The following is a 26618-nucleotide window of genomic DNA, read 5'->3' as shown; positions in this document are numbered from 1 at the left end:
AGGGGTTAATACACTGTTACCCCTGTAAGTGCCCTGTAGGGGTTAATACACTGTTACCCCTGTAAGTCCCCTGTAGGGGTTAATACACTGTTACCCCTGTAAGTCCCCTGTAGGGGTTAATACACTGTTACCCCTGTATGTCCCCTGTAGGGGTTAATACACTGTTACCCCTGTAAGTCCCCTGTAGGGGTTAATACACTGATACCCCTGTAAGTCCCCTGTAGGGGTTAATACACTGATACCCCTGTAAGTCCCCTGTAGGGGTTAATACACTGATACCCCTGTAAGTCCCCTGTAGGGGTTAATACACTGTTACCCCTGTAAGTCCCCTGTAGGGGTTAATACACTGATACCCCTGTAAGTCCCCTGTAGGGGTTAATACACTGATACCCCTGTAAGTCCCCTGTAGGGGTTAATACACTGATACCCCTGTAAGTCCCCTGTAGGGGTTAATACACTGTTACCCCTGTAAGTCCCCTGTAGGGGTTAATACACTGATACCCCTGTAAGTCCCCTGTAGGGGTTAATACACTGATACCCCTGTAAGTCCCCTGTAGGGGTTAATACACTGATACCCCTGTAAGTCCCCTGTAGGGGTTAATACACTGTTACCCCTGTAAGTCCCCTGTAGGGGTTAATACACTGATACCCCTGTAAGTCCCCTGTAGGGGTTAATACACTGATACCCCTGTAAGTCCCCTGTAGGGGTTAATACACTGTTACCCCTGTAAGTCCCCTGTAGGGGTTAATACACCTTGTGCAGAACAGTTGGTGCTACTGCACAGTTCACCTGTTAATTAAGTACTGTTAGGTAAAAGATTTAGATGCACTATTGTAAAGTGGTTGTTCCACTGGATATTATAGGTGAATGCACCAATTTGTAAGTCGCTCTGGATAAGAGCGTCTGCTAAATGACTAAAATGTAAATGTAAAAAATGTAAGGGATGGGCATCTGTGTCCCAGGAGGGCCTCTGTGTCTGCAGGCTTCTGGTCCAGACCAGAGCATACTCATCACATTCAACTTCAGCCCACTGATATATATTCCAATTGTGTGCCCCTCCTCTGATGCTGTCTGGTTGTGTGTCAGGTGTTGAGGAGTCCGCGGGGCGAGCACCCTAGGGGTGAGGGCCACCCAGTCCGTCCCTTCGAGGAGAAGCTGGGTAGGAGACTGATGATCGCCTGTCGATCCCTCAACCTGACGCTGCAGGGCTGCGTCAATGAGACCGAGACGGGTCCGGTCACCAACGTAAGACCCCCTTAAAATAACAAGTACAAACACACTCACTCACACACACACACACACACACACACACACACACACACACACACACACACACACACACACACACACACACACACACACACACACACACCCCCCCGTTCTCCAAGGCTTAAAGGTAGACTTACCGTGATGACGTTGCAACGAACAGCGCTGCATGATATTGAGATGAGCTCGATGCCAGACTTTGCTATCACACGGTCACGCAGGGTATCTGTGCTTCACGCTGCAACAAAATAGTCGCTACGGGACCAAAACAGCGGAAAGGTTTAGGCTCGCGCTTCAACGCTCTTACTTGTTGCTGAAATTGACCCACTATGTGTGTACTTTGTGCATGCAACATCATATGGCTGAGTCTACCTTTAAAACCACACAGACACGTCTCATTGGGTGTGGTTAGGGTTCAGAAACAACCATTTATTAACATGCATTACATAACTGATGGTGCTCAATGGTCACTACACTTATCACTCTATTGTTGTTTCCTCTGCTGCAGTGGCTGATCCTACATCAGCTAATGAGTGCAGTGGTCACTACACTTATCACTCTATTGTTGTTTCCTCTGCTGCAGTGGCTGATCCTACATCAGCTAATGAGTGCAGTGGTCACTACACTTATCACTCTATTGTTGTTTCCTCTGCTGCAGTGGCTGATCCTACATCAGCTAATGAGTGCAGTGGTCACTACACTTATCACTCTATTGTTGTTTCCTCTGCTGCAGTGGCTGATCCTACATCAGCTAATGAGTGCAGTGGTCACTGGAAAGTGAATAGTGTTAATCTTTTGAAGGATTTGCTTGGTGCAATACTTATGCTAACGTTGCGAGAGTAGGAATAAGAGAAGGTTTGAATCCGAATCAACCTGCCTACATATTGTAGAACAACATAGCAAGCATGTCAAAGCCATGTGCTGGAAAACCTTGATAAAGCCCTGGGTTAAGTTAGGCCTGACGGTGCTCATCACGTGTAATGTATTCCCATCAGATTGAGCCCTTCTTTGTGACTGTGGCCCTGCTGGATGTGCGTGAGGGGAGGAAGGTGTCGGCTGACTTCCACGTTGACCTGAACCACGAGACGGTGCGTCAGATGCTGGGTGGGGCTGGGTCGGGAGGGCCCGGGGCGGGGCAGGAGAATGGACTGAGCTCCCCTGCAGAGAAGAGACCTGGAGACTGTCACCTCAGCCTGGACCTGGACGACTGGCTCCGCTTCCCCAAACAGGTAGGCTACAGCAACGCTCCGGAGGAACTTTCCCCAAGGGGCAGATCTAGGATCAGTTCCCCTCCCCCAATCTTAACCTTGACCATTAGTGGGGAAAATGCAAAACTGACTCAAGATCAGTCATAGAAGTTGACTCAGCCAAGTGTACCCATGGGAGTAAAGCATGCATTCGTTTTACTCATTCTATTTCTATTGGGTACAGAAACACACAGAGGGGTGGGGCAGAACTGGGAATGTCATAGGGAGAAGAGAGAGATGGCATACTTACTCCTTTCCTCTGTTTTTGTGTGTGTGTGTGTGTGTGTGTGTGTGTGTGTGTGTGTGTGTGTGTGTGTGTGTGTGTGTGTGTGTGTGTGTGTGTGTGTGTGTGTGTGTGTGTGTGTGTGTGTGTGTGTGTGTGTGTGTGTGTGTGTGTGTGTGGCAGGCCATCTTCTCAGTGACGAATCCCCACACGGACATTGTTCTCTTGGTGAGGGTGGAGAAGGTGCTGATGGGAAATATTGCCGCGGGAACAGAGCCGTACATCAAAAACACAGACTCCAGCAAGGTGACGCAACTCTACAACACCGTTATATTCACTCTAACTACCACCCCTCACCTTATAGCATGAAACTGTATGTTTCCCTTTATAGCCTATTATCTATGGATATGGGTACAAAATTCTGTCAACTTTCCCAAAATTCCCAGGTTTTCCAGAAATGCATCTAAACTCAGCAAAAAAAGAAACGTAGCTTTTTCAGGACCCTGTCTTTCAAAGATAATTCGTAACAATCCAAATAACTTCACAGATCTTCATTGTAAAGGGTTTAAACACTGTTTCCCATGCATGTTTAATGAACCATAAATAATTAATGAACATGCACTTGTGGAACGGTCGTTAATACACTATCAGCTTACAGATGGTAGGCAATTAAGGTCACAGTTATGAAAACTTAGGACACTAAAGAGGCCTTTCTACTGACTCTGCCTTTCTACTAAAACACCAAAAGAAAGGTGCCCAGGGTCCCTGCTCATCTGCGTGAACGTGCCTTAGGCATGCTGCAAGGAGGCATGAGGACTGCAAATGTGGCCAGGGCAATAAATTGCAATGTCCGTACTGTGAGACGCCTAAGACAGTGCTACAGGGAGACAGGACGGACAGCTGATCGTCCTCGCAGTGGCAGACCACGTTTAACAACACCTGCACAGGATCGGTACATCCCATACATCACACCTGCGGGACAGGTACAGGATGGCAACAACAACTGTCCGAGTTACACCAGGAACGCACAATCCCTCCATCAGTGCTCAGACTGTCCGCAATAGGCTGAGAGAGGCTGGACTGAGGGCTTGTAGGCCTGTTGTAAGGCAGGTCCTCACCAGACATCACCGGCAACAATGTCGCCTATGGGCACAAACCCACCGTTGCTGGACCAGACAGGACTGGCAAAAAGTGCTCTTCACTGATGAGCCGCGGTTTTGTCTCACCAGGAGTGATGGTCAGATTCACGTTTATCATTGAAGGAATGAGCGTTACACCGAGGCCTGTACTCTGGAGCAGGATCAATTTGGAGGTGGAGGGTCCGTCATGGTCACAGCATCATCGGACTGAGCTTGTTGTCATTACAAGCAAATTCAACGCTGTGCATAACAGGGAAGACATCCTCCTCCCTCATGTGGTACCCTTCCTGCAGGCTCATCCTGACATGACCCTCCAGCATGACAATGCCACCAGCCAGACTGCTCGCTCTGTGCGTGATTTCCTGCAAGACAGGAATGTCAGTGTTCTGCCATGGCCAGCGAAGAGCCCGGATCTCAATCCCATTGAGCACGTCTGGGACCTATTGGATCGGAGGGTGAGGGCTAGGGCCATTCCCCCCAGAAATGTCCAGGAACTTACAGGTGCCTTGGTGGAAGAGTGGGGTAACATCTCACAGCAAGAACTGGCACATTTGGTGCAGTCCATGAGGAGGAGATGCACTGCAGTACTTAATGCAGCTGGTGGCCACACCAGATACTGACTGTTACTTTTGATTTTGACCTCCCCTTTGTTCAGGGACACATTATTCCATTTCTGTTAGTCATGTCTGTGGAACTTGTTCAGTTTATGTCTCAGTTGTTGCATCTTGTTATGTTCATACAAATATTTACACGTTAAGTTTGCTGAAAATTGACAGTGAGAGGACGTTTCTTTTTTTGCTGAGTTTATTTATTTAATTGAAGTTTTGCAGGATGAAATCTCTTGAGATGCACCATCTCGTTTTCAAGTGCCCCCCCCCCCACCAAAAAAAGCAAAATTTGTATGTCTGTATATATGTATGTGTATATATATATATATATATATGTAAGAATACTTAGAAACAAGAATAATATGGCAACTACTGTGTAGTAGTAGTAATAATATTAATTCAAAACAAAAACTTACATTAACAGCCAATTTTTTTTTTAAACTTCTTATAGACTTACAACTAATAAAAACTACAAATCCAATTTGTGAATCCTCCAACCAGGAAGACTTATGTCTATGAAAATCTATGTCGCATAAGTGGACGGGAGTCAATGTGTAGAACAATGTACAGTAAAACACAGCTTGTTTTCCCCAAGCCCTTAGTAGTAAAACAGCGGTATGCACATCCTTTACAGGGTCTTTCCAGTGGGATTTCTTGTGAAGCTCTTTAAATGCCCATTAATCACACAGGGAGGTCAGATGGTTTGGAAGTACATTTTTCCTCATACTGTAGATTTTCCGATATTTTTTTTCCAAGATGCCCCCACAGAATTCAGAGTGGGATTCTGAAATCCTGGCCTTTGTTTGGGAAGTTGAGTAGATGAGCAGACGGGGAGCGCTGCACCTCCTGCCAGGTTCCTGACACCCCTGTTGATTTAGATTTATCTACGTCAAGGATCATTTATTTGTGTGTTTTCAGAAACCCGCCGGCAGACTTAAAAATATCAACTATGTTTCCTTCTTTCTCTCTCTCTCTCTGCCCCCCTTTCTCCCTCTCTCTTTCGCTTCCTGTCCCTTTGAAGATGGTTCAAAAGATGCTGAAATCCAACAAGCAGTTCTGCAGTAAGCTGGGGAAGTACCACATGCCATTTGCCTGGTCCATCAGGTAAGGGACACTGAGCCAAACTGTGTTTTCTGTAATCCTACTCTCTCCATATCTTTTTATTGACCGTTTCTCCTTTAATGATCAAACTGCCGTTACTGCGTCACAAGGAATGTCTATAAAGGTGTAGGTAATTGATCACTTTTCACAGTATCTTACACTCAAAACTATTGTCCTGTCTGTCCTGTCTGTGCATCCGTCCGTCTGTCTGTCTGCCTTGTCTGTTCTGCCTGCCTGCCCGTCCGTCCGTCTGTCTGTCTGCCTTGTCTTGCTGTCTGTCTCAGGTCTGTGTTTAAGGACAATCAGGGGACGGTGGACCGGGAGTCTCGCTTCTCGCCCCTCTTCAAACAGGAGAGCAACAAGATCTCCACCGAAGATCTCATCAAGCTGGTGTCGGAATACAGGAGGTAGGCCACCGAAAAGATATCAAGGCTGCATCCCAAATGGCACCCAATTCCCTATTTAGTGCACAACTTTTGACCAGGTCCCATAGGGCTTGAGTTGAAAGTAGAGCACTATATGGGAAATAGGTTGCCATTTGGGATACAGACCAAATCATGTCAGTTCAACCCCATGGTCCAGATTCCTTTTTAGGTCAGAGTCATAGAGTTTGTCATGACCATCTAAACTGACCTGGAAAACTCCTGGCCCTAGTCATAGGGAATGTATGGTGCTCACTGCTCACCCATTCCTTGGCTCTCTCTGTGTCTTTGCAGGGCTGAGAAGACCAGTAAACTGCAGACCATTCCAGGGAACCTGGACATCACTGTGGACTATGTCCCTATGGAGCATCCAAGTAAGTCGGAACACTCTTTTCTTTCTTTCAACACCCCTCATGTCTCTCCTTCTCCTTCTCTCTCTTTATTTTCTCTTTCCCTCTCTCTCTCTCTATCTCTTCCCCCTCTATCTCTTTTTCTACCCCTCTCTCTCCCTCTCTCTCTCTACTGTTGATAGCCATCAGTGTTACAAGTATTACAGATGTCCTCTCTCTCACTCTCTGTCTCTGTCTCTCTACCTCTCCCCTCTCTATCTCTCTTTCTACCCCTCTCTCTCCATCTCTATCTTTCTCCAATCCAATTGAAGGGCTTTATTGGCATGGGAAACATATGTTTACATTGCCAAAGAAAGTGAAATAGATAATACACAAAAATAAAATAAACGATACAAAATGAACAGTAGACATTACACTCACATAAATTCCAAAATAATAAAGACGTCTACCTGCAGACTGTGTGACGTCATCCTACGTGCCCGTCAAGCCTTTCGAGGACTGCAGCCAGCACCAGGCCACCGTGGAGGTGGAGGAGTTTGTCCAGGACTCCACCAAGTTCACCCAGCCACACCGCATCTACAAGAACCATGTCTACGTCTACCCCAGACACCTCAAATACGACAGCCAGAAGAGCTTCGCCAAGGTACCGTACACACCCAAACCCACACATGCCTTGTAATGTATACTAGATATACTCACAAATATCATGGCAAGGAAACAACATTTGAAGCAAACTTAATTTTGAGGAAAACCAACCTAATGTTGGAAAGAAAAAGCCATATGTTGTCACCCAGAGTCCCGTTTGTTTATTCTCCCAGCTATACCACACACTATTTGACATGAAACAGGTTTACAAAAATGTTTTTTTTTGCCATGGAATAATGTAGTATTGTGATACTGATATTGTGAAAACTCTTCTAGATATTAAGGAAAGGACATGTAGTAGACACACAAGTCACACTGTACATTTCATATGTATATACTCTATTCTACTGTATTTTAGGCAATGTCACTCAAATTGCTCTTCCTAATTTTTATAGATTTTTTAAATTCCATTATTTTACTTTTATATGTGTGCGTATTGTTGTGAATTGTTAGATACTACTGCATTGTTGGAGCTAGGAACACAAGCATTTCACTACACCCGCAATATTATCTGCTAAATATGTGGATGTGACCAATACAATTTGATTCAATTTGACTTATATGGGACCCCTTTGCAGACACGCGTGAAATACTGTATGCCCACAAATGTAACAATGTTATTTTCATTCACAGGCTCGTAACCTTGCAGTCTACGTGGAGTTTCGAAGTTCAGATGAGGAAGTTGCCAAACCTTTGAAGGTGTAGTATCTTCTCTGTCATTGATAGCATTTAGAGTATCATGGTGGATTTTTGGAAAAACTTCACTTTTCTCTTATTGTTTTTTAACTTGCTGCCTCAGTGCATATACGGCAAGCCTGGGGGTCCAGTTTACACCACAGCAGCCTGTTCCATAGTCCTTCACCACTCCCAGAACCCAGACTTCTATGATGAGGTGAGTGTGGAAGGAGAGGGTTGAAGAGGTATATGGCTAGAGATGGAAGGACAGGGGGAGAGGCATGGGAAGAGATTGATTGGACGGGGTACGTGCAGGGCTCTTATTGCCTGGTAGCCAGTTTTGTTTGTGCTGAGGCCAACTCCTCTGATGCTCATTATCATGAAGGAGAGAGGTTGATGCACAATCAGACATGTGCTGCCAGGCTAGAGCCTTCACCGTGTAGTGGCTGGTATAGGATAAAGCTGCCCCCAGATGCTGATCTTGGGTCAGTTTTGCATTTCCCCCACTAATGGTCAGGGTTCGGATTGGGGGAAGGGGAAGATGATACTAGATCTGTACCCAGGGGAACCTTCACCCTGGAATTTAGTGGCTCGGTGATTGTTCACCACTGTGACACCAGTTGTCAATTCATCTTCTTTTTTTGATGTATTGAGGCTTTTGTTTAATGCACAATAAATTGGGATTTGATTTCATTTCTGTGCCTGCTTGCGAAATGGTCCTTGGTTTCATCCTCTGCGTGCCAGGTGAAGATTGAGTTGCCCACCCAGCTCCACGAGAAGCACCATCTACTCTTCTCCTTCTACCATGTGACCTGTGACATCAACGCCAAGACCAACTCCAAGAAGAAGGAGGCCCTGGAGACCCCAGGTAGGGAGGAAGGAGACATACTGTGATCCTGTGGTGTTCGCGACATTCCAGGGTCGTGGGTTTGATTCCCGCTGCGGCCAGCAGTCTGAAAATATATGCTTGTATAAAAGCATCTGTTAGATGGCATGTATTAATACTGCCTTTATGACAAGTCTGTCAATGCAGTGGATGGTAGCTAGTCGGCGTAAGCTTATCACTGTGCAGCAACATTGTTGTGATTGTGTTATCGAACCCAGGAGTGTGGTGGTGCGTGCGACATCTACAGGCCATTACTACTGTGCTCTTGCTCTTTGGTTGTCTAGGACAGGTTGTAAAAGGACTTTGTGACAACTGCTGATATAACAAGGGCTTTATTAATACATTTGATTGATTGATTTACACATTACATACAGTATAGTGTTTTCCCATGTGTTCTTTCACCTGTGTGTGTGTGTGTGTGTGTGTACGCCCTGTGCATTGTGTCTGTGCGTGTGTGACTGCAGTGGGCTACTCGTGGCTGCCTCTGCTCAGAGAGGGTCGCCTGGCCTCACAGGAGTTCAACATCCCTGTGTCCTGCAGCCTGCCCCCTGGGTACCTGCTCGTCAAAGAACCCGGATCTACTAAGGTGGGGGGGGGGGGGGGGGGGGGTGAGATGAATGGAAGGGAGCAAGGGGGAGGGAGGGAGATAAGAGAGAAAATAGGGGGAAAGTAGAAAGATCATTTTTGGATGGAAGGGGAGAGTCATTGAAAGAGAAGGCATTTTTGCTTTGTTAACACAAATGTAAGTTTTGTCATGTCATAAAATAGAATCGAGAGAGAGAGAGAGAGAGAGAGAGAGAGAGAGAGGGGGGTATGAAGAGAGCACACCAAAGGGAACAACAGTAAAGTGTTAAGCAAGCATGGATCTCCCTGGTGCTTAGTGACCCTTCCTCCCTCTCCTCCCCCAGAACGGCTCGGATCTGAAGTGGGTGGACGGAGGTAAGCCCATATTCAAGGTCTCCACCAATGTCCTCTCCACAGTCTACACTCAGGTAAGAGTCTGGCTTTACCCTGCCACTCCTTGGAACTGCCACAAGTAGACTTTGTTCTTAAAATAAAAAAGTGTATTTAACCAAACTTTAACGGGTCTCAACTCCAGCAAGACAATCCTTGTTATCCCATCGTGTTTTTAGGATTGTGCCCCAAAGGGAACCCTATCCCTTATTTAGTGCACTACTTTTGACCATAGGGCTCTGGTCAAAACGAATAGACTTTGTAGGGTTCCGTTTGGGATGCAGATTCAGTTAGTCCTCATCTCCACTCAGTGATAGTGGTTCTGGTTGTGACCGTGTCTTCTCTCTTTGATCGCCAGGAGCCTCACCTGAATCGCTTCTTCCAGCAGTGCCAAAAACGAGAGACGGACCTCTCCCAGTCACCTACCTCAAACTTCCTCAACTGCCTGAAGGTCTGGAGAAATGAAGGAAGGGAGGGAGGATAGAGGGATGACTTCACATCTCTGCATTCCGCTCCCATACTATACACCCCATCGCTGACTGTGTCTTTCTCTCTCTCTCTATGGCTATCGCTCTGTCTCTGATTCTCTTTCTTCTCTCTCTCCCACAGGGCTTACTGAGCATTGAGAAGATTCCGGTGATAATTCGTTTCCTGCCGGTGCTCTTCAACCAGCTGTTCAAGGTCCTCACCCAGAACGACAACGACGAAGTCACCACCACCACCACCAGGTAGGATGAGGCACTGCAGGCCACAGACCACTCTCACTGCTACAGGATCCTGCAGGGATACATGTTGCCACATCATGAATATTGCCAGATTAGCAATAGAATGTTGCCAGGTTACGAATGTTGCCAGATAATGATGATGACTGAGTGACCACCTTGTTGGCATGTGTTTCACCAGGGTGCTGGTCCACATCGTTGCTAAGTGCCATGAAGAAAACCTAGACCACTACCTGCACTCCTACATAAAGGTATGGTGCTCATTTCATTGGGATGTTAGCCCTGTCTTGCAGGAACAGCGAGGCTCAGATTCTGCAGTTGTTTAGCCAGGTAGTGTCATAGGGTAGAGGAGAGGGGTTGGGATGAGAGGAGAGGAGAGAAGGGGAACAGAGAGGAGAAGAGAAGAGAGGGGATGGCATGGGAGGAGAGCAGAGAGGAGGGGAGGAGAGTAGCACACAGACAGCTTCATTTGTGAAGGGAGAGAAGGAAGCTTTGTGTGTGTGCACGTTTACACGTGAGAGTGTGTGTGTGTGTGTGTGTGTGTGGGTGTGTATGTGGGCAGAGGTGGGGGCTGTGGGGTGTGGTGAGTGCAGGAGCGTGGCTGAGGGGCTAGGGTAATGTGCCCAGAACACTGTGGACACAGAGAGAAGAGAGAGTCTGCCACACACACACACATGGCTCTCCGCTCACACACAGATAAGCATGGCTGTGTGGAGGAGAGAAGGGGGGTGTCTGGTGGAAGGCAAACAAGGACACAGAGCCTTTTCAATAAAAAAAGCAAGGCATGCTTGTTAAGAAGAGAGAGATAGAGAGAGAGACAGACAGACAAAGAGAGAGAGGAAGAGACAAAGTGAGAAAGGGAAATGGAGAATAGAACCAGCTTTTTCATGTCTGGTAGAAAGAAAAGGAGAATCCTACACTTGATCTTTAAGAGGGGCAGAAAGAGAAATGGAGGAGGGGAAAGAATGGGAGGGCCACTGTAATGAAACTGCCGTTACTATGGCAACTGATTGGCATGCTGCTGGGGGGGGGGGGGGGGGCTAGCAGCAAGCAATTTTCGGCCAGTGCTTTCTCGCCGTGTGGGTGTGGGTGTGTGTGCCTGGGTGCACAGAAGTGTATGTGTGTGTGCGTCGATGCATATGTGTGTGTGGTTACCATAGTTCATTAACAAACTCAAGTGGGTGACGTCAGTGGTAATGAGGTGTGTGTGTCATACACATACAGTGTGGGTGGAACATTTCTCACAAAAAGAGAAAAAGAGATGCTTTGCCAAAATAAGCTAATTTTGTCCAACTCAGTATCTTTTTCTTATTCCTCATAACTCTGATTACATCAACCTTAATCGGTGTTGTTATGTTAATATATATAGGTTTAATTAAATGCAGAGCCAAGCATGTTGCATGTTTGGTTCCCTTGATGCTAGTAATGTGTGTACAGTATGTGAGAGAGAGGAAAAAGTGTGTCGGTACAGCACGTCTCTCTGTCTCTGTCTGTTTGTCTCTGTGTCTGTCTCTGTCTGTCTGTCTCTATGTCTGTCTCTATGTCTGTCTCTGTGTCTGTCTCTGTGTCTGTCTCTGTCGGACTCTCTGTGTCTGTCTCTGTGTTTGTCTCTGTGTTTGTCTCTGTGTTTGTCTCTGTGTCTGTCTCTGTGTTTGTCTCTGTGTTTGTCTCTGTGTCTGTCTCTGTGTCTGTCTCTGTGTCTGTCTCTGTGTCTGTCTCTGTGTCTGTCTCTGTGTTTGTCTCTGTGTCTGTCTCTGTGTTTGTCTCTGTGTTTGTCTCTGTGTCTGTCTCTGTGTCTGTCTCTATGTCTGTCTCTGTCGGACTCTCTGTGTCTGTCTCTGTGTCTGTCTCTGTGTCCGTCTCTGTGTCTGTCTCTGTGTCTGTCTCTGTGTCTGTCTCTGTGTCTGTGTCTGTCTCTGTCGGACTCTCTGTGTCTGTCTCTGTCGGACTCTCTGTGTCTGTCTCTGTGTCTGTCTCTGTCGGACTCTCTGTGTCTGTCTCTGTGTCTGTCTCTGTGTCTGTCTCTGTGTCCGTCTCTGTGTCTGTCTCTGTGTCTGTCTCTGTCGGACTCTCTGTGTCTCTGGCCGTCTGTCTCATTGACCTTGTTCTCTCCACTGCGGTGGTCAGTTTGTGTTCAAGGCGGAGTCGCACGGCTTCCGGACGGTCCACGAGGAGCTGGCCAAGGGCATGACCTCTGACCTGAAGAGCAACGAGCAGCCAGCCGTCAGGAACATCCTCAGGGTGAGCCTAGATGGCCGCCACGCCCAGTCCCGAATGACACCCTATTCCCTTTAAGGAAACCATAGGGCTCTGGTCAAAAATAGTGCACTGTGAAGGGAATAGGGTGTCATTTGGGTGGATAGTCCCATGATCTACAGATGCTCACACGGTCAACAAACTGTCAACTGCTACTCTGTTGACATGCAACTGCTTGCTAGGGTTACGGTTAGGTTTAGGGTTAGAGTAAGGGTTAGGGTAGAGTAAGGGTTAGGGTTAGGGTTAGAGTAAGGGTTAAGGGTTAGTGAATAGTTCATTGAAATGTTGTTGAAATGTTGACAGTTAGTTGGACATCTACTGAACATCTACAAACCTATTTGGGACTATCCAAATAAAGTCATACCTAGAAATGTCATGCATGGACATGATAGGATGCCTTATCTTACATAGCAAAGCAGTCTATATGCTCTACATTATATATTTCTATCTCATTGTGCCGTTGAATGTGACCCTGAGTGCTTAACTGAACGTGACGCGCATAATCTGACCCCTGTTTGACCTTTTACCCCTGTCTGCTGCAGTTTTCCTGGTTCTTCTTTGAGCTCATTGTCAAGTCCATGGCCCAGCATCTAGTGGACTCAGACAATGTCAAGGTATAGAAACATAACATATATGTTATATACATAACATAGCATAATATATACATATACACTCCCTTGCCAGTTTATTAGGTACACCCATCTAGTAGCAGGTTGGACCCCCATTTGCCTCCAGAACAGCCTGAATTCTTCGGGGCATTCTATAAGGTGTCGGAAATGTTCCACAGGGATGTTGGTCCATGCTGACGCGATGTCATCAAGCAGTTGTTGCAGACTGGACAGCAGTACATTCGTGCTGCGAACAGCCTGTTCCAGCTCATCCCAAAGATGATCTATTGGGTTGAAGTCTGGGGACTGACCAGGACACTCAGTAAACGGAACTCGCTGTCATGTTCCAGGTGATGTCCACTCCTCCATTGTCCAGTGTTAGTGATGGCGTGCCCACTGGAGCCACTCCTTCTTGTTTTTAGCTGATAGGGGTGGAACCCAGTGTGGTCGTCTGCTGCAATAACCCATCCGTGACAAGGATTGACAAGTTGTGCATTGCGAGATGCTGTTCTGCACACCACCTGTTGTACTGCTCTGTTATTTGTCTGTTTGTGGCCCGAGTGTTAGCTTGTACTATTCTTGCTGTTCTCCTTCTACCTCTCTCATCAACAAGCTGTTTTAGCCCAGAGGACTGCCGCTGACTGGATGTTTTTTGTTTGTCACACCATCCTCGGTAAACCCTAGATACTGTCGTGTATGAAAAGCCCAGGAGGATGGCTGTTTCTGAGAGACTGGATCCGGCGCACCTGGCACCAACAATCATACCACGCTTAAAGTCGCTTAGGTCACTTGTTTTGCCCATTCGAACGTTCATTCGAACAGTAACTGAATGCCTTGATTGCTGCTTTATATAGCAAACCACAGCCGCATGACTCACTGTCTGTAGGAGCGATCCATTTCCGTGAACGGGGGGGTGTACTTAATATACTGGCCGGTGTGTGTATATGCCACTTATATCCAAAGCGACTTACAGTACGATACAATATAATTTATTGTCCTATTACAGGAAAATTATTTTTCTAAAGTCCGCATACAAAAACACGAACACAATACACTATAATACGTGCAGTATGGAAAACACTGGAAAGTTAATACTCAAGTCACATACATTCAGATTCTCTCGAGCCTACCATCCGACCATATATTGGACCTGCATCTGTCCTATGTCCCACTGTACCATTCAGTGCTGTTAGTTCATACATTTTGTAGTATGTATATGTGGTCCCTGCTGGAATTGAACCTATGACCTTAGTGTTGCTAGTGCAACTTATACATTAGGCCTATATGTTAAGTTCCATATTATGTGTGGTCAGCTCCCTCGACCACAGAGGTTCCCTTCAACCTACCTGGGTCGTCTGGAGAGCCTAGTCATGACCGTGTCCGACCACATCTTCTGGAAGAACAAGGAGCTGGCAGAGGAGACCCGCAGTGCAAACCTGGCTGTGGCAGCCTTTGTCAAGGTGGGCATCACACACTCACACACACACACACACACACATTACATGCTTAGGGAGCTGTCCTTATCACTTGTTGAGATCGAGCTCAAATGCTGCCAATGGTAATACATTTGTGTTCCCTGACTAATGAAGCGGAGATAAATGCAATTAAGCTAACTGTAAATGAAAATGGCTTCCCTTCCGCTGCTGACTATTGTTCGATATTGATTTCCTTAAAGAGATTCTCCGGTACTTGTGTGTACTTTTTAGACAGTAGTTCTGAAAGTAGCACTCGTGAGCCACAAGTGGTCCCCGAAAATTGCATACTACGTCACATAAGTGCAGATATGTGCACCACTTCATTGCTCTCCCTCTGTCTGCTCTGGGTGCATGATGTACCTCTTGCTAGATGTCACTCAAATGCGAGGGGCTGAAGCTCATTGGCTAGAACTTGAATTGCTAGGGGGTTGGCCCACGTGGGGGAAAATATAGGGAAAATGGCGCAGCACAGCTTCCCTAAAAACATGGGATTTCGTGGCTAACTGAGGTAAGACAGTAATTCTGCTTATAGATTATGCATGTATGAACTACACGTTGACACATCTAGCCGGAAGCCGGAGGTTTAAAAGATACTTGGAAGTCTCCAAAGTTCCGGAGCATGTTTTTAATTGTGTTGTGAAATTATGAAATGGTCTCTCTCTTTCATGTTCTTCATTAACTAATGCTGACCCCGACTCTCCCTCTCTCCCTTCCTCCATCCATCACTCCCTCTTTCCCTACCTCCCTCCTCTCCTCCCTATCTCCCTCCCCCTCTCCCCTCCTTCCATCCATCCATCCATCCCTCCCTCTTTTCCTCCCTCCCTCCAGCGTTGCTTCACCCTCATGGACCGAGGGTTCACCTTCAAGCTGATCAGCAACTATGTCAACATGATCACAGCCACTGACAACAAGGTTACACACACACTCGCACACATGTACAAACACACACACATACACACATCCTTCTCATTCTGTCTCTCAGTCACAGAATTGTGTGAATAAAGTATTTCCTTATCCGTCGGTATAATAGCCAATGTCACTCACTGTAAAATAGAAAGCATTAGAAAACAATGAAATAGATACTAGAATAGAAAACAATGAAATAGATACTAGAATAGAAAACAATGTACTTCAGAGATGTTGTGGTGTTTTTATTCGGTCAATCAGGTTGTGACCCCGACGTTTCTCTCAACAGGTGCTGTGTGAGTTCAAGTTTGAGTTCCTGCGAGAGGTGTGCAACCACGAGCACTACATCCCTCTCAGTCTGCCCCTCCCCTCCGCTCGCATCACAGGTCAGAAGTCATCTAGGGTTCACAGGGACCCAATCCAAGTCCGTCTTAGGTTTTAACACCGTTGCATTCATCTTCATTCGTTACACCGCTTAACACTTTCTTTTCTGTTCTTTCTCTTTCCTGTCCATTTCAGACAATGCATCACAAGAAACGCAAAGTGCTCAGGGTAACTATCGGCCCCTTTTTATGATATATTGTGATATTCGCATGATGTTGTACTGATGTTCTTCACCATACGACTGGCACTGGGTGGAATAAACAAACCAGAATTGAGTTTAGTGTAGTGGTACTAGGAACTAGAACCAGCTCTGGTTCCCTGAGACGGCGCTAACCACTCCCTAAAAGGATTAGCTGACATCAATTTAGTCAATTCTAAAGTGTTAGTTTTAATGTAAGGGTTCCTCCAAGAAGGAAGGACCATAGCTGTCTGGTCTCTGCTATAAAGCAAGTTGAGAAACTTGGATGCTTTTAGGGCACTGAGCTCTCTCTCTCTCTTTCTCTCTCTCTGCCACCCACAACCCCCTCTCCATATCTCTCTCTCTAACTCTATCTCTCTTCCTCTTTCTCTCCCCCTTCCCCCCCCCAAACCCCTCTCTCTCCCTCCTTACTCTCCACCCTAGTGGATGTGCCAGAGTACAGCCTGACGGGCGAGTTCTGCAGGAAGCACTTCCTGACGGGCTTGTTGCTACGGGAGCTGGGCCTGGCGTTGCAGGATGAGCAGGACCTGCGCCACCTGGCCCTCGCCAGCCTCAAGAACCTGATGGCCAAGCACTCGCTGGACGCCCGCTACGCCATGAAGGTACGCCACGCACGCCAGCACCATGTAGCGGGCACCAGATGATATATAACATGTGTCCCTAATGGGACCGTATTTTCTGTATAGAGCACTACTTTTGACCAGAGCCCTATAGTCTAGAAGTACACTGTATATGCAAGAGTATATGGACACCCCTTCAAATTAGTGGATTTGGCTATTTCAGCCGCACCCGTTGCTGACAGGTTTATGAAATTGAGCACACAGCCATGCAATCTCCATTGACAAACATTAGCAATAGAATGGCCTTTCCAACAGGTCAGTTCGCCAAATTTCTGCCCTGCTAGAGCTGCCTCGGTCAACTGTTATGTGCTGTTATTGTGAAGTGGAAACGTCTAGGAGTAACAACGGCTCAGCCGCGAAGTGATAGGCCACACAAGCTCACAGAACGGGACCGGCGAGTGCTGAAGCGCGTAAAAATAATCTGTCCTGCAACACTTACTAGCAACACTGGGTTTGTCTCTATACTACCGAGTTCCAAACTGCCTCTGGAAGCAACGTCTGCACAAGAACTGTCCGTCGAGAGATTCATAAAATGGGTTTCCATGGCCGAGCAGCCGCACTCAAGCCTAAGATCACCATGTACAATGCAAAGCGTTGGCTGGAGTGATGTAAAGCTCATCGCAATTGGACTCTGGAGCAATGGAAACGCGTTCTCTGAGGTGATGAATCACGCTTCACCGTCTGGCAGTCCGACGGACGAATCTGGGTTTGTCGGATGCCAGGAGAACGCTACCTGCCCCAATGCATAGTGCAACTGTACATTTTGGTTGAGGAGGAATAATGGTCTGGGGCTGTTTTCATGGTTCGGGATAGGCCCCTTAGTTCCAGTGAAGGGAAATCTTAACGTTACAGCATACAATGATATTCTAGACGATTCTGTGCTTCAAACTGGCATGCACAGAGCCCTGACCTCAACCCCATCGAACACCTTTGGGATGAATTGAAACGCCGACTGCGAGCCAGGCCTAATCGCCCAACATCAGTGCCCAACCTCACTAATGCTCTTGTGGCTGAATGGAAGCAAATCCCCGCAGCAATGTTCCAACATCTAGTAGAAATCCTTCCCAGAAGAGTGGAGGCTGTTGTAGCAGCAAAGTCCATATGAATGCCCATGATTTTGGAATGAGATGTCCGATGAGCATACTTTTGGTCATGTAGTGTATGTCTGTAAGAAAGAGATGTGAAAGTAAGCTAGGGCCTTGTAGCAATATTAGCCTGCTTCCAGACATGTTTTAGTTTAGTCAACTCCTCTGATTACCATTGACCTGTTTAAATAAAGGTGAAATAAAACATATTAAAAAACGTTGTGAGTTGGCTGAAGCGCAAACAGATCTGGGACCAGACTGTTCCAATATGTTCCACACAGGAAACTGAAATATTTTCATTGGACAGTGTACAATGTACTATAGCTGACTGAAACACAGTAAAATTCACTTTTTAAATATTTGCCTGTCATCACTTCACACTTCCAGGATTGTTTTCGGTGTCAAGATTTTCTCACAGATATTGGGTTGACTTAAAGCGCGTGTGTGTGTGTTAGGAGTGAGAGGCGCATTACAGTGATGGCTATGAGGATTTGAAACAGCAGGAAATCATTAAACTGGGCGCACACGCTCTCTGACACACACACCCTACCCTGCGGTCCTGTGTACAGGAAGCAGACTATGTAATGCGCCATTCTCACTGGGACCTCTGAGCACTCGAGGAGAGGAGGTGGCATGGAGTGGGGTGCTGGGAAGGATCTAGGTTGCGTCCCAAATGGCATCCTATTCCCTATAGTTCCCATAGGGCTCTGGTCAAGAGTAGTGAACTATGTAGGGAATAGGGTGCCATTTTGGACTCAACCCCAGACAGCCAGATCCCATCTGAGATTAGGAGCCTGCCAAACCCAACACTGTACAACTGTTGACAGATCTCTGTTTCTCGCTCTCTCAATCACGCAGAGTTTAAAACCCCTGATAGTTACTCTCTGTAGGTCTGTTGCTCACTATCAGTCTTTCTCTCTCTCTCTCTTTCTCTCTCTCTCTCTTTGTCTCTCTGTCTGTCTCAAATTCTCTCTCTCTCTCTCTCTATTCCCTGCCTTTCTCCCTCCCCCTCAAACTCCTCTCTCTCTCCTCCCATTCTCTATTTCTCTCTCCTCTCTCTCTGCCACCCCTCTCTTTCCTCCCTCTGCCCCTCCCCCTCTCTCTCCTCCCTCTCTCTTCATATTCTCCAGGATAAGCAGGCGAGAATAGCGTCCCTCTACCTGCCTCTGTACGGCCTCATCCTGGACAACATGCCTCGCTTCTTCCTCCGAGACCTCTTCCCCATCTACTTCACCTCCAGTGACCAAGTAAGAGCCTCCACTGCAGCCCTGATTGACTGCAGCCCTGCCCATGACCAAGCAAAGTGCCACAAAGCCACTGTTGTTGTCGTGATGTCATAGTTTGGCGCGGCCCGCAGTGCTACTTTAGGGTCATGTATGTCCAGTCACAGCACCGTTCACAGAGGCTAGGGAGGGAGCGGTGGAGGGAGGGGGAGAGAGAGAGGGAGAGAGAGGAAGGGCAGGGATAAACGTTTACACAGGCACAACCGCTAATGTTACTTTTAAACACAGGAAACGGTAATTAAGCTTTAATAAGGGGAACCTGCATTTATGGTTCCCATTTATATTAGACGTGCCTCGGGAGAACCTGGAAGGGAAATGTTTTGTTTTTATATTCGTCATTGACAGGTAGTGGAATCGAGCTTTACCCAGGCAGACTCTCTAGACTCTGACTCCAATACCTTGCTCACTGATGTTGCAGTGAACTGGGCCAGAGGAGTCAAAGTGAAATGTTTCCCTCTGGCCCAGTGGTGTTACAGTATAATATTTCCCTCTAGCCTAGTGGTGTCCGTGAAATTCTTCCCTTTGTGCTAGTGGTGTCACAGTGAGATGTTTCCCTCTGGCCTAGTGGTGTCACAGTGAGATGTTTCCCTCTGGCCTAGTGGTGTCACAGTGAGATGTTTCCCTCTGGCCTAGTGGTGTCACAGTGAGATGTTTCCCTCTGGCCTAGTGGTGTCACAGTGAGATGTTTCCCTCTGGCCTAGTGGTGTCACAGTGAGATGTTTCCCTCTGGCCTAGTGGTGTCACAGTGAGATGTTTCCCTCTGGCCTAGTGGTGTCACAGTGAGATGTTTCCCTCTGGCCTAGTGGTGTCACAGTGAGATGTTTCCCTCTGGCCTAGTGGTGTCACAGTGAGATGTTTCCCTTTAGCATAGTGTCGCACTGAAATGTTTCTCACTGGCCTAGTGGTGTCACAGTGAAATGTTTCTCACTGGCCTAGTGGTGTCGCACTGAAATGTTTCTCACTGGCCTAGTGGTGTCACAGTGAAATGTATCCCTCTGGCCTAGTGGTGTCGCACTGAAATGTTTCTCACTGGCCTAGTGGTGTCACAGTGAAATGTATCCCTCTGGCCTAGTGGTGTTCCAGCAAACTCTTTCCCCCTCTCCAGGGTTCAAGAGATGACCTGAGTGTGGGAGGGGGTGTGGCAGGTCCTGTGGCTCACGTCATTCGCCATGGTAACTCGGTGGATGCCTCCTTTTCCAAAGAAGTGCTCAACTCCATCACAGGTAGTGTGTGTGTGTGTGTGTGTGTGTGTGTGTGTGTGTGTGTGTGTGTGTGTGTGTGTGTGTGTGTGTGTGTGTGTGTGTGTGTGTGTGTGTGTGTGTGTGTGTGTGTGTGTGTGTGTGAGTACGTGCGTGCGTGCGTGCGTGCGTGGGTGTGTGCATACTTTTGCATGTGTGTATGCGTGTTTGCAACTGTGTCTGCACCATAACCTCTAACCCTTCTCCTACCCCCAGCCTTCTCCTCCCTGGCTGTTTCCACGGGTAACCATGCCGACTCGCGGGGTTCTCTGATTAGCATAGAGTCCAACCCCAGCACCAGCGACAGGAACAGCGAGAAGATGGACGGATGTGAAAAGGTGTGAAAGATGAGTCACTCAGCGGAATGTCATATCCGGAAATGCTGTGCAGACTGTGCTGGCTTAAAGAAAGAACAACAATATTATACCTATTGCATGAACAAGAATCCATGTGTCTTTCTCCTTCTCTCTCTGCCAACCCCCCCCTCTCACTCTACCTCCCCCTCTCTCCCCCCTCTCCCTAACTCCCCCCTTTTCTCTCCCATCCTCCCTTCCCTCACTCTCCCTGTCATCAGTTTGCCCGGCCTCAGTCTCTGATAGGCTTTGGATCTCGCTTTGACAAGCTGGACCAGGCCGAGACGCGCAGTCTGCTCATGTGTTTCCTCCACATCATGAAGACCATATCTGAGGGTGAGACACGTAGTGTTACCTCCATGCAGATCCTATAATTCACTACAGTAAACGCCAAAAGTATTGGGACAGTGACACCTTTGTTGTTGTTTTGTCTCTGTACTCCAGCACTTTGGATTTGAAATGATACAATGACCACGATGTTAAAGTACAGATTGTCCACTTTAATTTGAGGGTATTTACATTCATATCGGGTGAACCGTTTAGATATTACAGCACTTTTTTTACATAGTCCCCCCATTTTAGGGGACCAAAATTATTGGGAAAAATTCACTTATATACACTGCTCAAAAAAATACAGGGACCACTTAAACAACACAATGTAACTCCAAGTCAATCACACTTCTGTGAAATCAAACTGTCCACTTAGGAAGCAACACTGATTGACAATAAATTTCACATGCTGTTGTGCAAATGGAATAGACAACAGGTGGAAATTATAGGCAATTAGCAAGACACCCTCAATAAAGGAGTGGTTCTGCAGGTGGTGACCAGAGACCACTTCTCAGTTCCTATGCTTCCTGGCTGATGTTTTGGTCACTTTTGAATGCTGGCGGTGCTTTCACTCTAGTGGTAGCATGAGACCGAGTCTACAACCCACACAAGTGGCTCAGGTAGTGCAGCTCATCCAGGATGGCACATCAATGCGAGCTGTGGCAAGAAGGTTTGCTGTGTCTGTCAGCGTAGTGTCCAGAGCATGGAGGCGCTACCAGGAGACAGGCCAGTACATCAGGGGACGTGGAGGAGGCCGTAGGAGGGCAACAACCCAGCAGCAGGACCGCTACCTCCGCCTTTGTGCAAGGAGGAGCAGGAGAAGCACTGCCAGAGCCCTGCAAAATGACCTCCAGCAGGCCACAAATGTGCATGTGTCTGCTCAAACTGTCAGAAACAGACTCCATGAGGGTGGTATGAGGGCCCGACGTCCACAGGTGGGGGTTGGGCTTACAGCCCAACCCCGTGCAGGACGTTTGGCATTTGCCAGAGAACACCAAGATTGGCAAATTCGCCACTGGCGCCCTGTGCTCTTCACAGATGAAAGCAGGTTCACACTGAGCACATGTGACAGACGTGACAGTCTGGAGACGCCGTGGAGAACGTTCTGCTGCCTGCAACATCCTCCAGCATGACCGGTTTGGCGGTGGGTCAGTCATGGTGTGGGGTGGCATTTCTTTGGGGGGCCGCACAGCCCTCCATGTGCTCGCCAGAGGTAGCCTGACTGCCATTAGGTACCGAGATGAGATCCTCAGACCCCTTGTGAGACCATATGCTGGTGCGGTTGGCCCTGGGTTCCTCCTAATGCAAGACAATGCTAGACCTCATGTGGCTGGAGTGTGTCAGCAGTTCCTGCAAGAGGAAGGCATTGGTGCTATGGACTGGCCCGCCCGTTCCCCAGACCTGAATCCAATTGAGCACATCTGGGACATCATGTCTCGCTCCATCCACCAACGCCACGTTGCACCACAGACTGTCCAGGAGTTTAGGTCCAGGTGCTGGGAGGCCAGGTCTGGGAGGAGATCCCTCAGGAGACCATCCGCCACCTCATCAGGAGCATGCCCAGGCGTTGTAGGGAGGTCATACAGGCACGTGGAGGCCACACGCACTACTGAGCCTCATTTTGACTTGTTTTAAGGACATTACATCAAAGTTGGATCAGCCTGTAGTGTGGTTTTCCACTTTAGTTTTGAGTGTGACTCCAAATCCAGACCTCCATGGGTTGATAAATTGGATTTCCATAAATTATTTTTGTGTGATTTTGTTGTCAGCACATTCAACTATGTAAAGAAAAAAGTATTTAATAACATTATTTAATTCATTCAGATCTAGGATGTGTTATTTTAGTGTTCCCTTAATTTTTTTGAGCAGTGTATGTATTAAAGTAGTCAAAAGTTAGGTACAGTATTTGGCCCCATATTCATAGCACGCAATGACTACATCAAGCTTGGACTCTACAAATTGGTTGGAGGTATTTGCTGTTTGTTTTGGTTGTGTTTCAGATGATTTTGTGACCAATAGAAATGAATGGTACATAATTTGTTGTGTCATTTTGAAGTCACTTTTATTTTAAATAAGAATACAATATGTTTTTGAACACTTCTACATCAATGTGGATGCTAGCCTGATTGCGGATAATCCTGAATGAATCGTGAATACTGACGAGTGAGAAAGTTACAGAAGCACAAATATCATCTGCACTTTAACGTCAAAGTCATTGTATCATTTCACATCCAAAGTGCTGGAATATAGAGCCAAAACTGTCCCAATACTTTTGGACTGCAGTGTATATTTGTTCTTTATGAAATTCTGTGGTTAACCCCTTCACTACCGGACCATAGCAACAGTACAGTGGCCTGGTATCAATCGGACCATATACTCGGCCTACACTACAGTAGCCGGGTAGCTAGTACCCGTTAGCCAATTCCTTAGTGTTAACCTCTTCCATACCGGACCGTAGCCTACAGTAGGGTTGTTACGATACCAGTATACTCAACTTTCCATGGCAGAAAGGAAAACAGGACGAAGTCTAAACTATGCGTCGTGTGAAATAGTTTGTGCTAACGCTTGGGAAGTAAACAGCCGTGACTCTGGATGACGACATCAGGGTTGTTTGTTTCCAACACTAGGACTGTTTTCCTCAAGACATTTAAGTCCGCTTCATGTTTTGTTTGCTTGCCATGATACTTCAGTGTGTCGCGATACTGCTATGCACTGTTAGTCACATCCTTGCAAGTTGCACAGTGAAGTGGTGCAGGTACGGGTTTATGTGATAAGGACGCTGCCTTTTTTTAAAACTTTTTTTTAAAATTTCCCCCAGAGGTGATGGTTTCCTACTGGCACCGAGCCATACACCAAGAGATCTCCGACTTCTTCAACATCCTGGAGTGAGTATCTTCAGTGTTAACCGTTCCTCGGTGCCTGTGTGCATGGACAGATACTATATATAGGTGGATACATTACGTTTATTACATTCATTGCATTGATTTTCAAAGACACAACTACTCATATCAGACTTTAAATAAGTAGTTGTTGTACATGGTGTAACCGAAGTGGTACATCCCTTTGACCTTGGTTGTGAAGGACCCTATGGAGGAAGAGAAGAAATGATTACATATTTTTGACCATACCGCACAAACACACAGATGTATATGCACACAAACCACCCACACACGCAGGCGCACACCCTCCCACCCAAACATGTGTACACACACACACACACACACACACACACACACACACACACACACACACACACACACACACACACACACACACACACACACACACACACACACACACACAGTACCTGTGTTAGCATAGATCATTGCATGCTTTATTGGTGTGGCACTGTTGTTTGGCCCATGGGTGCCTTGCTGTTCCATGGCAACAGAAAAGGCCACACTCATGACTAGGGAAAGGATGGGCAAATTATGGTCAATTCAGTTTTCATGAGAGTAAGATTAATTGATTGATTTAAATAGAACATTGCAAAGCCAAATAATAAATAAAGCAATAATGCCTAATCTCACTACTGACAGGATGAGTAGATGACTGTCACTATAACGGTCACGTTCTTGTTTAGTGCAAGAGGAATACATCCGTGAGAAAGTACAAATCTGTGAATAGTAAAGAGATTCCTCGATAACATATTGATAACTCTCTTGATAACATTGGGTTTGTGGGTGTAGGGTTTTGAAAAGATAATCAAGTGTATTTCCCTCAAGTTGATTCCTGTTTCTAGCAGTTAGAGCGTTGGGGCAGTAACTGAAAGGTTGCTGGTTAGAATACCTTTCGCCGACAATGTGAAAAATATATCGATGTGCCTTTGAGCAAGGCACTTAACCTTCTGGGTCCTGAGCGCTCTGGAGAAAGTTTTCACCAAGGATCTCTCTGTAGGGCTCCCGAGTGACGCAGCGGTCTAAGCCACTGCATTTCAGTGCTAGAGCCGTCACTACAGACCTTGGTTCGATTCCAGGCTATATCACAACCGGACGTGATTGGGAGTACCATAGGGCAGCGCACAATTGGCCCAGCGTTGTCCGGTTTAGGGTTTGGCCAGGGTAAATTAGAATTTGTTCTTAACTGACTTGCCTAGTTAAATAAAGGTTAAATAAAAAACGTTGCTCCATTCATCTTTCCCTCGATTCTGATTAGTCTCCCTGCCGCTGAAAAACATCCCCACAGCATGATGCTGCCACCACCATGCTTCACAGTATGGGTGTTGCCAGGTTTCCTCCAGACGTGACGCTTGGCGTTCAGGCCAAAGAGTTCAATCTTGGTTTCATCAGACAAGAGAATCTTGTTTCTCATGGTCTGAGAGTCCTTTAGGTGCCATTTGGGAAACTCGAAGCGGCCTGTCATGTGCCTTTTATTGAGGAGTGGCTTCCGTCTGGCCACTCTACCATAAAGGCCTGATTGGTTGCTGCAGAGATGGTTGTCCTTCTGGAATGTTCTCCCATCTCCACAGAGGAACTCTGGAGCTCTGTCGGAGTGACCATCGGGTTCTTGGTCACCTCCCTAACCAAGGCCCTCCCCGATTGATCAGTTTGGCCGGGCACCAAGTTCTAGGAAGAGTCCTGGGGGTTCCAAACTTCTTCCATTTAAGAATGATGGAGGCCACTGTGTTCTTTTTTTTGGTACCCTTCCCCAGATCTGTGCCTCAACACAATCCTGTCTCTGAGCTCTACGGACAAGTCCTTTGACCTCATGGCTTGGTTTTTGCTCTGACATGCACTGTCAACTGTGTGACCTAATATAGACTAGAGGTCGACTGATTAATCGGCATGGCCGATTAGTTAGGGCCGATTTCAGGTTTTCATAACAATCGGTAATCGGCATTTTTGGACGCCAATTATAGCCGATTACATTGCATTCCACGAGGAAACTGTGTGGCAGGCTCGACCACCTGTTTTTACGCAAGTGCAGCAAGGAGCCAAGGTAAGTTGCTAGCTAGCATTAAACTTATCTTATAAAAAACAATCAATCTTCACATAATCACTAGTTAACTACACATGGTTGATGATATTACTAGGTTAACTAGCTTGTCCTGCGTTGCATATAATCAATGCAGTGCCTGTTCATTTATCATTGAATCACAGCCTACTTCGCCAAACGGGGGATGATTTAATAAAACCACAATTGTTGCACGAATGTACCTAACCATAAACATCAATGCCTTTCTTAAAATCAATACACAGAAGTATATTTTTTTAAACCTGCATATTTAGTTAAAAGAAATTCATGTAAGTTAAAAGAAATTCATGTAAGCAGGCAATATTAACAAGGAAAATTGTGTCAATTCTCTTGCATTCATTGCACACAGAGTCAACAGTTTGGGCCGCCTGGCTTGTTGCGTACTAATTTGCCATAATTTTACATAATTATGATATAACATTGAAGGTTGTGCAATGTAACAGCAAAATGTAGACTTAGGGTTGCCACCCATTTCAATAAATACGGAACGGTTCCACTTAAATGTTAGCTTTTTTTACATGGCACATATTGCACTTTTACTTTCTTCTCCAACACTGTGTTTTAGCATTATTTAAACCAAATTGAGCATGTTTCATTATTTATTTGAGACTAAATAGATTTTATTTATGTACTATATTAAGTTAAAATAAGAGTTCATTGTTCATTCA

At 46.5% G+C, this 26618-nt stretch overlaps 1 protein-coding gene across 6 annotated transcripts in view; it reads left to right on the top strand.

The window, feature by feature from the left end:
• Positions 1–26618, top strand: part of dock10 (dedicator of cytokinesis 10) — a 180947-nt gene that overhangs the window by 107609 nt on the left and 46720 nt on the right. For all 6 annotated transcript variants that reach the window (XM_082956145.1, XM_082956144.1, XM_082956148.1 and 3 more), the window contains exons 11-37: positions 1088–1246; positions 2263–2496; positions 2921–3043; positions 5506–5588; positions 5870–5992; positions 6302–6381; positions 6813–7000; positions 7636–7701; positions 7802–7894; positions 8422–8545; positions 9028–9149; positions 9472–9555; positions 9876–9968; positions 10127–10245; positions 10421–10490; positions 12367–12480; positions 13038–13109; positions 14417–14563; positions 15407–15490; positions 15774–15870; positions 16004–16036; positions 16491–16669; positions 18903–19019; positions 20161–20278; positions 20510–20631; positions 20868–20982; positions 23795–23861. In XM_082956145.1, the coding sequence (XP_082812271.1) occupies positions 1088–1246; positions 2263–2496; positions 2921–3043; positions 5506–5588; positions 5870–5992; positions 6302–6381; positions 6813–7000; positions 7636–7701; positions 7802–7894; positions 8422–8545; positions 9028–9149; positions 9472–9555; positions 9876–9968; positions 10127–10245; positions 10421–10490; positions 12367–12480; positions 13038–13109; positions 14417–14563; positions 15407–15490; positions 15774–15870; positions 16004–16036; positions 16491–16669; positions 18903–19019; positions 20161–20278; positions 20510–20631; positions 20868–20982; positions 23795–23861 (3026 nt within the window). The remainder of the gene's footprint in view (positions 1–1087; positions 1247–2262; positions 2497–2920; positions 3044–5505; positions 5589–5869; positions 5993–6301; positions 6382–6812; positions 7001–7635; positions 7702–7801; positions 7895–8421; positions 8546–9027; positions 9150–9471; positions 9556–9875; positions 9969–10126; positions 10246–10420; positions 10491–12366; positions 12481–13037; positions 13110–14416; positions 14564–15406; positions 15491–15773; positions 15871–16003; positions 16037–16490; positions 16670–18902; positions 19020–20160; positions 20279–20509; positions 20632–20867; positions 20983–23794; positions 23862–26618) is intronic.

This window comes from Salmo salar, chromosome 09 (assembly GCF_965601325.2).
Source record: "Salmo salar chromosome 09, fSalSal1, whole genome shotgun sequence".
NCBI classification, from domain to species: Eukaryota; Metazoa; Chordata; class Actinopteri; order Salmoniformes; family Salmonidae; genus Salmo; species Salmo salar.
This window is presented reverse-complemented; position numbering and strand designations above follow the sequence as displayed.